We start from the raw sequence: 13,955 nt of genomic DNA on the forward strand, positions 1-13,955 counted from the left end.
CTATGCTCGGTGAGAAGAATGATGCTCCTCCATGACGATATTACCGAGTTTATGTACTGTGTTTTTCAACGACCGAGAGGGTAAGGTTCTAATTTGACTAGATCCTGACCAGCTGAGGACGACGGCAAATCAGCATTTTTACTGTCCTCGATAATGCCATAGTGTCCTCCAGGGTTTGTTCCCCCTCTTTTTTTCCCCCCTATGACTTTTCAGTTTTTTAGTTTCCCCCCTCTTTTTTGCTTTCCCCCCAGAAAATTCTGAAAATATCATTTCCCCCCCCCATATACCCGTATAAATTTCTCAAATTTCAACCTGACACAGACGTAAAATTTTGCTGCAAAAGGAATACTAGACAAAATAGAACGAAAATTGGTTAATTTTCAATCATGATCTAATCACATGATATCATGTGGACTGACCTTGGTTGCTGAGATAAAATTGAAGTGATTTCACACTTCCCCCCACCAAATTTGCCAACTATCGATGTTTTCCCCCCTCTTTTTTTTCCCCCCTTTACTATTCAAATTTTCATTCCCCCCCCCCTCACCCATTCAAAACTGGAAAATTGATTCCCCCACCCCTTTATAAAGGGGGTGGAGGACACTATGAATGCGGGTCAGAAATGCGGGTTTTTCCAAATCGCTTCAGTTACTCTACCGTCCTCAAAAGTGCAAATGCATAAACTCGCTAAAGGAAACTCATGAGTTTTTTCGGGTTATTCTTTTCTCAAATGCATGCCTGAAATTGTCAACAACCAGGAATATGAATAAAGGTCTTAGTATCTGTTAAGTCCCTCACGGATTTGCCCAAAATCGTCTTTAAGTGCGTGCGTCTCCGTTTAGGGCTCATGCAACGATTTCAAGCATTTGACATCATTTCAATCCTGGTAAATCAGGGCGACTCAATATGTTTATATATGTTTATAATTTATTGGTAAACTGAACAGTTTAACTACATCATACCATGCTTGTATCTGTATTTTCTCTTTAGAACTTATTAAAAAAAGATGTGAACAAAAAAAGAAAGTTGTATAAAAAATAAAAGATATACTATGGCAAACATGAAACAGATACAGAATTAATTTCGCAAAAAGGTATGTGATTTTGCGCTTTTTTAAAACCTAGTTTTAAAATTTAGGTCCAGACAAGCAAGCTGAAACAATAAAAGATTAGTGTTAAATTACTGGTTAGGTTTGTCCAAATCTTATTTCTTTTCCAAAAAGAATTGTTTGGCGAAGCAGCTCATTCCCTGATGTCTTCAGTAATCTATCCAATTGCCGCTTTAAGAAAGACGGATTGAGTCTAGTGCTACCTTTGTTTTCATTTGGCATATTTTTCGAAATCCAGCGGTGGATTTTATTTTCAACCTGGTGTTTGTGTCAAAACCAAGCTGGGGTCATCCGTTTCAAATGAACTTATTTCCCTATCCAAGAGTTTCAACTTTTGCCTCTAGGAGGGTTTCAACTCAATGAATTTTACGCACTTGGTGAATACAAAATTTAGATTTTTGCGACCTGGGAACGAATCTCTCACCATTGCTACGATCGAGTCCTGTAATAGTTAAAAATTATTGAGGTTGAGCCCATTGATGGAGGATGTCCGCCTATTTGTCATTGAATTGTTTGAGCTCTCAATATCTAACCCGATTTTTTTTACGTATCACCCTTTTAAGTGAGGCATTGATTTTTTTTGATTACACCCCTTTTTAGTACCAAGTAATTTGTTCTTTGAAGAAAAAAAGGGGACCCACCCCTTACTCAGGTGCTGGTTATCAAGAGAAAACATGGGTACATCACCCTGGAATAATGCTTTGTAATACCCAACAGTCAATTTCACCTCACCGATATGTGGAAGAACTTTAAGTTAAAAACTTTTTTTTAAATATTAGAAAATCGAATGAAATGAAATCGATTCAAGAAATTTTTCGGAAAATTGGGAAAATTTTCCTGCTGATTTGCCAAAATCTCACCCATTTCTCTTAGAGGGTACATGTATTTTGTGGAGATGTACAGCATAATATCACGAAAAAAGAACTGGTTCGGTAAAATACACAGGAAGAAATCTTTAGCCGACGTTGTAAAAACTCCAGATCATCATCATCTTTGGCTAATTTGGCCGCCAAATTCCCGCCAAATTAAACTTTTTGAAAATATGATCTCTTTTAGGGTGTTTTTGTATTTTTTTTTTGCTGTTTTTACACCATTTTAAGGATAAATTTTTCAGCAAACGCTAATTTAAATTCCCGCCAAATTTAGTTTTTTCGTCCATCCGCCAGATTAAATTCCCTCTAAAAACTTTTTCGTCCATCCGCCAGATTAAATTCCTAATAATTAACGTTTTTGTTTCAAATTTTCTTTAACCCTATTCGTACTAGGGGGGGGCTCTTTCTGTTCGGAGGTCAAACTATTGCTAATAGCTCCTGAAATAATAGAGCTTTTGCAGTGAAATTTTCTGTAAATTCCTAACTTTAATTTAGCTTCAAAATAAAAAAAAATTTGACACCTAAATATTTTCACACCTTGAGCATGATGACATTTCTGACAGTAAGGTGTCACAAAAATTGACACTTTTCCAATACAAATTGATTTTCATTGTCAAATATATCGTTTAAACCGTAATTTATTGAATATTTAGGATAAAATAAGCATTTTAAACTCAGGCAACTTTTTTCTAAAGCCTTTGTTAGAATACAATAGCTATTTATAAGAACAAAGGAAATTTTCGGTTTTTGCTCACTTTGGGCAAGATGAGTGACGTCATCAAAAAAAAATTTTGTCAAAAGTTACTTTACGTCACAAGGATCTTGTGTGCCAAATTTCATCCAAAAAGACCCACTAGATCAAAAGTTAAGGGGTGGTACAGGAAAAGCCCCCCCTAGTTCTGAACCGCCCCTAAAAGCCTAGTATGAATAGGGTTAAATTATCTGCAAAGAATTGATCTATTTGAAATTTTTCTGCATCAAAAGTTATGGCTATTTCCTCATTAAAAATAGGGATAAAAAATTGGGCAAAAAGTAAACATTTTCAAAAGTTGAAATACTCTCCATCACAAAAGTCCCCCGTTTTTTTCATCAATTTTTTCATCCTGACTTTTGAATTTTCGGATTCAGGAATAATTAACCCAACAGAATATGTACAAAATGTCATATTTTTTTGTTGGCTACTTTAAGCAGAAATTTATAACTTTTACATACATGTCAAATATGAAAAATTCACTATGGTCAGAGCCCTTAATCAAAGTTGCCGGGTAAGCGGCACAGCCAACTCTCTCTAATTCGAACCTCTACTATTCGAATCTTTTCTATAATTCATGCTGGTCCCCTCAGCTAGAAATTAGTATAAAATACTTTCTATAATTCGAATCTTCCTCTGGTTCTTTGAAGATAGAATTAGAGAGAGTCAACTGTTTGATAATGGTAATGCCAATGAGTACTAAATAATTATTTATTTTTCAATGTAAAGCTCATTAAATCAATTTGTCATATTATGTACAAAAAATAGTCTTTTTCTGAGAATGATAAAATTAGCACAAACACATACCTTATTGGAACTAATTTTCGCGAAATACAATTTTTTGCAATTTTATCGACAAATTTGAAAAATCTCTAGGAAAATGAAAGAAATTCGTCCATAAAATGGCAAAACCGCGAATATTAGTTCCAATAAGGTACATTATAATGAATCAAAGGGAATGTTACGGAATAATACTAAAATATATAAAATTTGATTTTTTTAAATAATGCGTGAAGCCCTGTTATCAAATTTGCAGTTTTTAAGGCATGGTTAATTATTTTCTACTTCGTTAAAAACTCATAAAACTAATTTTGAAACCTTTTATTTAGATACCACCCGAAACTTCCTGTCAATCGAATTAAGATATCCTGCAATTGCAGTATTATAAACTGCTTTTATTTGCATTAGATCGGTAATTGTGGAAGATGTCTTAACATATACTGCAAGTGCAGGTTATGTTCTCAACCGTTAATTTTTCATGCAAAATTTGATTCTCAAATTTGAATCAAAGTATAATGTACTTTTTATCAAAATGTATTTACAAAAAAAGTCTAGAAAATCTTTGACTGAAATTATTCGCCTTTTTTTGGCCATTGAAAGGCCCTATTTATACGCTATGGAGAAAATTTTCTAATCCAAAAAATCGATTTAATTCTCTTTACCTATTGCTCTTCTAATATAGTTCGTAATTTCACCCAAACTTTTCATAATTTTGACCGGTTGCGAGTCATATTTTGCTTCCGTCATATTGAAATGTATCCATACACAATGTCTCATAATTTATTCAACATTTCCTTTACTACTTAGAAACTGACCAAGATTCAACAAGGATTCTGGGAACTCGCCTATGGAATCAATCCAATATTACACCACAAAGTGTACCTTGGTGGGCAATTAAGCCCGTTAATGCTGACAACCTGATCATCATCAATGAAGCAATGAAGTTCTTTCAGATTGCCATCTTTGCAACTCTGGTGAATCCAGCTTCGGCTGCACCATCAAACAGGTAATTCCCTTGACGGTACATAATCAACAGTGTCCTCATGTTCCCCATCCGTACACACCAACAAACTACTTATCAAATTCTCCAAATCACAAATATCCTGCCGTGTTTTGTAATAAATATCATCTAAAGCATTGTTCATGATCTGAGCTTGGTTTTTCAGTAATTTAAATGCTACTATAAGTTCATTTTTACGTATAACTTGTGAGTCGTCATTTTGATGTTTTTGTATGAAATCTTGTACGTTTTTACGACTCCGTGTGACATAACGATCTATTTGCTCCATTTTGAGTCCACCATAATTGTTATTTTTGTTGTTATGGCTACCGCCATTTAATTGGGGTCGTGTAACGTTTGAGAAGTTGATATTTTTCGGGGACGTGTAGTGGCAATTACCATTGTTTTGAATACGCATATGTGAATCTTTGATTTCATCGTGACTTTTGGTAGTGATTGATGTCTTCGGTTCCTTCTGGAAAAGATATTGTATATTGGATTTATTCGTTGGCAAAGAACCATAGCGATTACTTGTTTAGAACACTCGAATTACAAAAGTCATGGTTCGATTAGTCGAACTGAACGAACCCAATTTATAATCGAATAAGATTTAAGCAGCTGATTTAAGGCATAATTAAAGGCATTTAAGACATGACCCCTGCTTAAAATTTCAGTCAATCCAGGTTTAGCATTGTTCTTAAATTATTCTTACTTTGCGGCGATTTTGACTTTGAGCCTGATCTTGTTTTTATTAAATTGTTCTTATTAAAAAGAATATAAATTATTCTACCTCTTCTTTGGTCTCCTTCTTTTCGACACTCTTCTTCTTTTTATTCTGTTCTTGAATATTCTTCAAATCGACAGACACATTATCTATTTTGTCATCCAGTTCATTGAATTTGCTGCTCAAATCAGTCATCATATTTTTCATGTCTTCTATCATAAATTCTTGGGCGAAGTAATTTCCTCCACGAGCTAGAATGAAGAAATAAAAAATGAAGTAAATTCAAAAACAGTTGGGTCCTTGTAAGTAAGTGTGCGACCGCAGTCGAGGACGACCCAATGGCTCCCTTTTCGTATAGCTGTCTACCCAGCTAGGATAGGGTGCCACTCCTTTCCTTGGACTTCTCCACTTACACTTGATTCGTCTCTTTAGTTGCTGAGCATCAAGCAGAGAGGAATCAAGTACCATTGGGAATCTTTGGTATGATCCGGCTGGGGATCGAACCCACAACCTTGTGCACCGTAGCTGGATGCTCTACCTTCATGCTACGGTCGATTGTAGTAATCCGATCTTCTATAGGCCAAAACGAATTAGGTAAATCAGGGGCCCAACTTCTTAGTTCGAATTTCAGAGAGATTCGAACTATTGGAAGTTATGATCAACCTACGACTCTTGCGTTGAGCCCTGTCCGTAACGTTATGAACTGCATGTTTTTTTATGTAAGCATTACATTTATAAGCATATGCAGGCTCAGTTTTTTCAAAAATAGCTCAATTATTCAAGAACAATAGAATGCTAGGCATAATGCAAGCCTGTTAAAGGGTAGTAGACATGTAATTGCCAGCGAGGGTATTCACTCATTGCCTAAAGGGCTACATACACTACACAGTATATTATCGGGCAATACATATTCCAGCAATATAGGGGGTTTGTTTACAGAAAGAAAATTCTTTTTAAAATTTTTTAAAAGCACCTGTTGTTTACTTCATACATTACGGGCCGCAAACTATATTGTCAAATGTTGCTCACCAATATATTGTGCAGTCTAAGTGATGGCCTCGCTTATCTCAAGTATAACCGTCCGATCTAAATTGCTCACCGTTTTTGATTTTCCTCCATTCATTTACCGCATGAAACATATCGGTCTCCAATAATTTTCCTTTGATTTTGTTCATCAAATCTTGATGGGTGGTCCGGTCGTTTCGGAAGCCTCCGATGAAAGATGCGGACTCTCCCGAACGCCGGATATGTTTGTTTCGGTGTGCGTAATATTTGTACCATAACCCAATTGCATTCAAAGCGGTTATCTTTCGATGTCTTGTTAAATCTGTAAATTTGAAATGATAGGTATTGTGATTTATCACAAGCAAAAAGTGACGCTCACTTTTTTGGCAACATTTTGAGGCTCGAGTGGTCTCAGAGTTTTAACTCAAGACAAAAAGTACGAGGACCTTTCGTATTTTGTGAGCGCTAGACATTTTAAATGTGATCTGATAAATCAATGTCAGATTCCCGTCACAATATGACATGCCTACATGACTTATTATGCAAGAAAATTGACAAAGCCTAAACCTTATTACATCAGACCCAAGTAGTGATTTATCATAATTTTCAAAATACTGACTTAATTGTACTGCTTTTTGTAGGGCAACTTAAAAGCCTTTTTGTTTAGAAAACTGGAAAAACGATTTAACGGAAGTTTAATTTCTCAAACAACGGAAATATCAGACGCAATTAAAACAGCGGACTTGTTTGCTTTCTCTCCATTAAAACGAAGGTGGATAATTAATGCACCTTTTTCTCCTTATCCCAGTAGTGTCCGCTCTTATTTTGTAAACTGCGGGAGTCAAGACTGCGTCTTTTTTTCGATCGTAAAAGGTCCGTCAAATCTAATTATCAATACGCCCTTAATAGTACTTGACTGTATACTAGTAAAGGACATGTTGATTATTAGATTTTTACGGATCAGATACTTAACCTCTTCTCTTCACAGTCTTTACCTTGGTTTTCAACGTAAGCTAATATTCTTTTCTCTCTTCTTTGCAACATAAGAGCTTCATTCACCAAAGAGATGAACAGGGCCATCAAAAAGATCCCCACGATTGCAGTAATACCAACGCAAAATCTACCCACGGTTGTTTTGGGTGTCAAATCTCCGAAACCCACGGTCGTCATGGTTATAATCAACATCCATACTGTGTCCTTTAGACAGAAAACGAAAGTGAAAGTAATTTATTTTATTTGCTGACACAACCCAACTTTTTAAGGGATAGATCTAAGAGAAAATGTTAAGTAGTCACTATCAGCTATCAAATAGCATAGGATAATATTCAACACGATTTAGAAATATCTTTCAATGAACATGATAAATTTATTTTATTATCCATGTCTTAGTGCGGAGTGCCCCCAATTAGTCTCCCCAATTATTTTTTCAAAGATTGTTTCTTAAGAGCTCTGACCATAGTGAATTTTTCATATTTGCCGTGTGCAAAATATAGATCTACCTGATGTAACCAACAATTACTTAAAAATTTCAATGAAAAAATTTGACGAAGAAGAAAATGAAGACTTTTCGCGAAGAAGAGTATTTCAACATTGCAGACCTTATTTACGGCGAAGAAAAAACATGTTGAAAATTTTTTTTGCGTTGAATGGTGTATCTTTAACCAAACTAAAAATAGATTTTCGGAAATTATTTATAAAAGCTTCTTTGTCTCAATCAGTGTTGGCCGGGTAGAACATCAATAAATTAAGTTGGTCTCGCATATCATAACGTGAACTATATCTCATCATAACGCATCATATTTTGAAGCTCTATATTCAGGTCACATTTTCATGATTGTGACATCATCATTTGAGAATTTGTGTGATAAGGCAGGTTTGATCAGTTGATAGCTTGCTTAAGTGTTTTTGAAACTTTTTGGATCTATCTTTTTGAATTACACACTCTACAGCCTCTTGAGATTTGAAGAGTTTGTTTCCATAAAATTTGGAGACAAAACCTCTGAATGATCTGTTTGATAAGGGCTATCAACAATTGAGATTTGCTTAAACAAGTTAAGAAAATGACCACTTGAGATGTGTTTTGCTTTTGCCTTACTTCATCTATACATTTTTTCACCATTCTCTAGTATCGTTCCAATTCAAACTTAAACCTAGGAACTAATAAATTGCCAATTCCAAGTTCGAAACTTTACTACTTCAATATAACTTTCACATAGAGGTTTGAGGATTTTTACAGTTTGCTGGCCAACTCAGAATAGATTACAGGGCTCGGCCTGGTGGAAGGATTTACTTAGAAAATAACAGGTAACATGGGTTAAGACTTTTCAAATCTCGAATCGATTGAAAATATGATTGAAAGCAAACAGAAAGATGGGTTTATAGAGTTGGCTGAAGACTCAGACGTCAGAGTGGATTACAGAGGTTCCCGTTAAAAGGATTTGCTTTAACTGTTAACACGGGTTAAGGTATTTTTTCGGCTTTTTAAATCTCGAATAAGTTGATAAAAAAATTGAAAGCGACAAGAAAGATGGTTTGTAATAATATGACCACCCTTATTTGTTGTATTTTGTAAAAAGTCATGTGGTTTTATTTTTAGATTTCGGGTCACGTCTGGAAAACAAAGACAGATTGTAAAGTGCCTTATGCTTTTGTGGGCGGAGAAAACAAGGAGACTCAGCTATATTGGCTTAAATCGACACGTCGAATTGTATATACATATAATTAAGAAGGTAAGAGTCTTTAAGTATTGTTATTTTTTGAATTAGGCAATTTCTTAAAATACGCCCTTTTTGAATTGTCACTCTCTAATCTCTCGATCCAATTATCTTAAGAACATCCGGATTTAAATCTTTTGCAATAATATCCGCTCTCAACAGACACGTGCAAGGAAATGTATGCTTTGAAGAAAGTTGGTCTGAATTCCTTTACTGTAAGGGTTAACAATTCAATTTTCAAGGAGACAACGCTAGGGCCATCGCGCGCGGTTACAAAAACTCTCAGCAGCAAAAAATACATGAATTGTTTACTCGAGATGCCCGAACGAGCAATAAATTCAAGTTTCTTTAACTTCAAAGAAAAGGTTTTGGCGTCTTTAAAGAAAGTCCTACATTCGATAATACTGTATTGATAATGGTGAAGAAATCCCAAACCGTAACATTTCAGCGCAATGCAATATACCGTTTGCTACCGTAAAATCTATATTCTGCAAGTGGCACACTACTCGACTCAAAAACTAAAGCTTAGCTTGATCGTCTTTGCAACCTATCCACAAGACAGACAGGATAATACTACTACTTAATCAACATACTTCGATAGATCAATTTGATTTATGTTCTTAATCCTTATCTTGTTAAAGTCTTACTCGACTTTCTACATCCGTCATATTGATATGTACCTAGATACAGTCAAACACTCTCTAATTCGAATCTTTCAGTAACCCAAACTAAAATATTGGTCCCCTCAGCTAAAAAGTGGTTTAAATTACTCCCTATAATTCGAATCTTTCTTGTGCCATTTTTGAAATGAAAAAAATCTTTTTAGTACGGGAACAGCCGAAAACGCATTTACCACCGTAAGCGCAACCGGATTTTTGTAGAGACTTTCAAGTACTGTTTCATCGACCAAGTAACATATCTTTGAGCTAATACTTTTTGGGAGGAGCTATGATTTTTTGAAATAATTTTGTTCGAGTCTCCCATGAACCTTTTCACCTATAGTAACCTGCTTGTTTTTTGGACAGTTAGTTTATCAGATTTGAAACAACCTCGTAATATCAATTTAACAGCTTATGAGTTTGATGCAAATCCTGCAGTTTACTTTGTGTATCAGAAGCATTTTTGTCTATATATGTTCAGATTATAGTTTTTAATCGATCGAAATAGATGATAAACTTATCTTATGCACTAGAAATGATTTTCCGTTCAAAATTTCAACCGTTACATGCTCGGAAGATAAAATTTTTTTAAGGAATTGACGTCAAGCTAATTTCATTTAATGGCTATGCTATCAACAATCTATATCAATTTAATCGAATCTGATGAAAAATCACTAATTTACATTCGGCCACACTTCTCTCTGTAGCATGAGTTTGTCATCGAGCAGATGGTTGTTTTCTAATAATAGGATAAGATGCCCGCCTACTGGAGATCTTCCACTAATTACATATATAGAGAATCACTTTTTACAAAAGTAGATACTGCTTTCAAAAATCTTACGCTTGCAGAAGTATTTTTTCAAGTTTTAAGCTCCCGTGAAAATCACTGCTTGAGCATTTTCTAAAAAGCTGTGAAGTTAGGCGGTGCAAAAAATGTATCCTTTGGCAGATATCTTAGTTATAAATTTGATATACAAGATACAACTGTTGAGTCTATGGGGCCACCGGAAACGAGTTCTAGTATGTCCTGTACCGCTGTGCGAAAATTGTGTTTTGTTTTGTGTCATTTTTTTCTACAGAGAAAATCTATTGAAGAAGTATAGCTTATCATTTAGCTCATGTTTTCTCCATCGCTGAATTTAGCTGAAATCTATGGAAAAATAAAACGTTTCTTCACGTCTAAGATGAGACCTTGACGCAGGCCTCTTTGAAAAGAGTGTTAGCACAGTTTTTTAAACGAACACTTTTTCCTGGATTATAGAGTAACAGTAATAAAATATTTTATGGTTCCATGATGGCGGTTAAGAAGTGATATCTTATTAAGCTGTAGAAACTGCGTGGTGTCTGCAGCGAGAATGAAAAAAGTATGTAACTTGAAATAGAAAAACAGTTGTAGCCCAGTATGACCAAGTTAAATCGGTTTTTGTCGGAACTTTATAATTTTTTTCTCCGCTTAGTAGCTAGGAAAAGGAAACTCAACTCGAAGTTTTGTTGCAGACAGAAAACAAAAAAAGTTTAGGACATTAGCCCTTTAAGAAGTCCCTTTATTTGAGCATTTGAGTCTTTAAATTGTCTTCATAGTTAGCATGACCAAAATCTGACCATATTTTTTAACAAAAATATATTTATGGCACGGGAATTAAGGGGAGTTTGTGGTAGTCTTTTTTCTCTATTTTGAAAATAAAAAAAAAGATGACATTTTTCATGTGACATTAATATCTTACAGAGTAGTAAGCCGATTAGTTATACTGAATGGCGCTGCGAGTGATTCAATTTATATCGTAAAAAAAATTTTTTTTGACGGAAATTTTGAGAAATCTATCGATCTACTGTGTTTTCAACTTTGTTATAAAGGGTATGTCCAGGGAAATAGAGGAAAGGCAAGAAACTCACCGAGTGCTAAAAGATTTATCCTTAAAAGCGGTTGAAAGGTCATGAGTGTAATTCCTAATAAAAATATCGTCACTAGTTTTAACGCCTTCAGCATAGTACAAAACCATGCAGATTAGCACATTTTTTTTAATACCAACGCATTGTAAACTCGATGATTGATTTAAAAAATAATGTTTTTAAGGTTAATAAGAGTATGAAGCTAAGTTAAATTGTGTTCAAGGGGCCTTACTTTGTCGATTATAAGTAATAAAGTGGCACGCGCCTGACCGCGCGAAAAGGTGTATAGGTTACTAACAATTGCCTTTGATATTTGATATGTAGAATAGCGCTCTAGAAATTCCTCTCTGTTGGCCATAAACTGACCATTTACTTTCATGAGCGGATCATTTCATGGTCCGTCCCCTTTTTGGCTCTGTACCAAATTCCCTTTTGATCGATAATTAAGAAGTTGAAATGAATCTTATGGGGTTTCTTCTCAATAAAAGTCTTTAAAATAATGATGTTAGATTCCATTGAAGAAAATCTTTATGGTTAGTATAGTAAAAATCAGACAAATTTTATAAAACCACCAATATAATTGCACTGTTGATAGCGATCTTTTTTTTTGAAAACCTCAAATTATGATTGGAATAAATAATTGTGTTCGGATTTTCACTATTCTATTAATTCACCAATATCATTGAATAATGGTCGAGCTTCTATGTTTTGTTTTACGAATTGCTTAAAAAAATATGTTTGTTGTTTTTATTCCCTTATCGGTTGAATGAAATATTTCAGAAAGTTTGCTACTTGTAATTTTCTTTCTGCACGAAAATTCTATAAAGCAAAACTTCGAACTTGATGATTTTGCGGTCCGGAAAGTTTAGAATTTCATTACGCTCCGGCCGGAAAGATTCGATTTTGGTTTTAAAGACTATTAAGTAAAAAAAGTAAAACTTCGCCTACCTGATATGTATATCTGTTCTCGATCAACCAAACACCGTAACCACCAATAAACAACAAAATAACATAGGCAAGCAAGATCAATTGAAATGGGTATTGCATGAAAAACGTCTTGAACAAGAACATACTTGTCAATTCTGTTTTTGTAACGGACGCTAAAAAGCGCGTTGATTGGCTGTTCATTAGGTCATGTTTCTCTTTTAAATATCTTCCCAACAAGTATAATCGAAGGATCACAAAAACCTGTACTTCATTTGGTATGTAAACGTACAAGTCCAGGAACGGCGGTACGTGAAATAAACAAATCACACATTCGATTAGATATTTTTTCACTAACGGCGTACATCTCATAAAAGACATTTTCCGAGGAAAGAAATGCCGGATTTTCTTCAACCGAAACAAGTTCCGATAGTAATATAGTAGTGAAACGCAGCTCAAAATGGAGCTAACAGTTAATAAAGATTTTAACGCGATACCCAGTTTCCTGTACAAATCCAGTTTATCGAGCCCGTTTTCAATGATTTTTCTCTGTTCTGTATCTGTTGTATTCCTATCAAGCGTATCCAAAAAATCACGTTCACGCGTCCATAGAATCTTGATTTGCGTATCCAATAATACGATAGCGGTGGCCGATACGGCTAAAAGGAATAAGAAAGTAGCATGCCATCTTAAATCTTTACGGACGGCAGTTTTCTCTTCTTCTTGCTGCTGAAAGCCGGATATATCTGCTCTAACCATACCACTATTTGATCTCGAGAAAGCCATACTCATTTTCTTTGTAATGATTTTGCGTATTGGAGATAACGTGCTACTGACCCTTCGTTGTTTCTTGTGGCTTGTGTTATTACTGCTTTTAGTATTTTGTTGTTGTTCTGGATGGAGTAACTCGAACCGTCCTGTTTCATTATTTGTCTCGATGTTTAATGGTTGTTGTGTTTGTCTTGATGACCTGCTCTTTCCATTATTATCATTATTGAATTGACTCTCATTGTGACGTAACGCATATTTATCATTCAATGTTTTGGACGGGCTTTTGTTTTTATCTGTTCTCTTTCTTTGATTGGCTATACGTTCTGCAACTTCGTACCCGGTTTCTTTTCTCGGCTCCATACTCTTTGTTGATTCCGCGCGGGGAGATTTTCTCTTTACTTTTTCTTCTCTATCTTTGTTCTCTTAATGAATTTTGTTCATTATTTTCCACAGTATTAGGGCCATGAATATACTTCTAAACATAACAAGAGAAAATATAAAAGTACGAGGTTTTAGGGAAAAGAAAAATGAAATTAATAAGAGATTATGATATCTTGAACGTTGAGAAATAGGACCCAGCGTCGAATATCAAATCCAATTAAAAGTTGACAATAATTCTTTTTAATTTCAAGACCCCTATAAATATTGTATGTAATGATTTAACGTTTCTTTCGAAATCTTATCCCAATATGCCAGTGAATTTGAGATTTTTTTCTCGATTTCTCTCTCCAGTAATAAACACTTCTTGTCATGTCTC

The 13,955-nt window shown here is 34.8% G+C and overlaps 1 protein-coding gene across 1 annotated transcript; it reads right to left on the reverse strand.

The window, feature by feature from the left end:
• Positions 1-3,428: 3,428 nt before the first annotated feature.
• On the reverse strand, positions 3,429-13,670 carry LOC136802797 (uncharacterized). Its single transcript, XM_067059559.1, has 5 exons — positions 12,452-13,670; positions 7,236-7,437; positions 6,335-6,562; positions 5,302-5,486; positions 3,429-4,986 (listed from the first exon to the last, which is right to left on the reverse strand). Exons 1-5 carry the CDS (start codon positions 13,556-13,558, stop codon positions 4,510-4,512), a joined length of 2,199 nt encoding a protein of 732 aa, XP_066915660.1. The 5' UTR covers positions 13,559-13,670; the 3' UTR covers positions 3,429-4,509.
• Between the last annotated feature and the right edge of the window lie 285 nt (positions 13,671-13,955).

This window comes from Clytia hemisphaerica, unplaced genomic scaffold (assembly GCF_902728285.1).
Source record: "Clytia hemisphaerica strain Z4C2 unplaced genomic scaffold, Clytia hemisphaerica genome assembly, whole genome shotgun sequence".
NCBI classification, from domain to species: Eukaryota; Metazoa; Cnidaria; class Hydrozoa; order Leptothecata; family Clytiidae; genus Clytia; species Clytia hemisphaerica.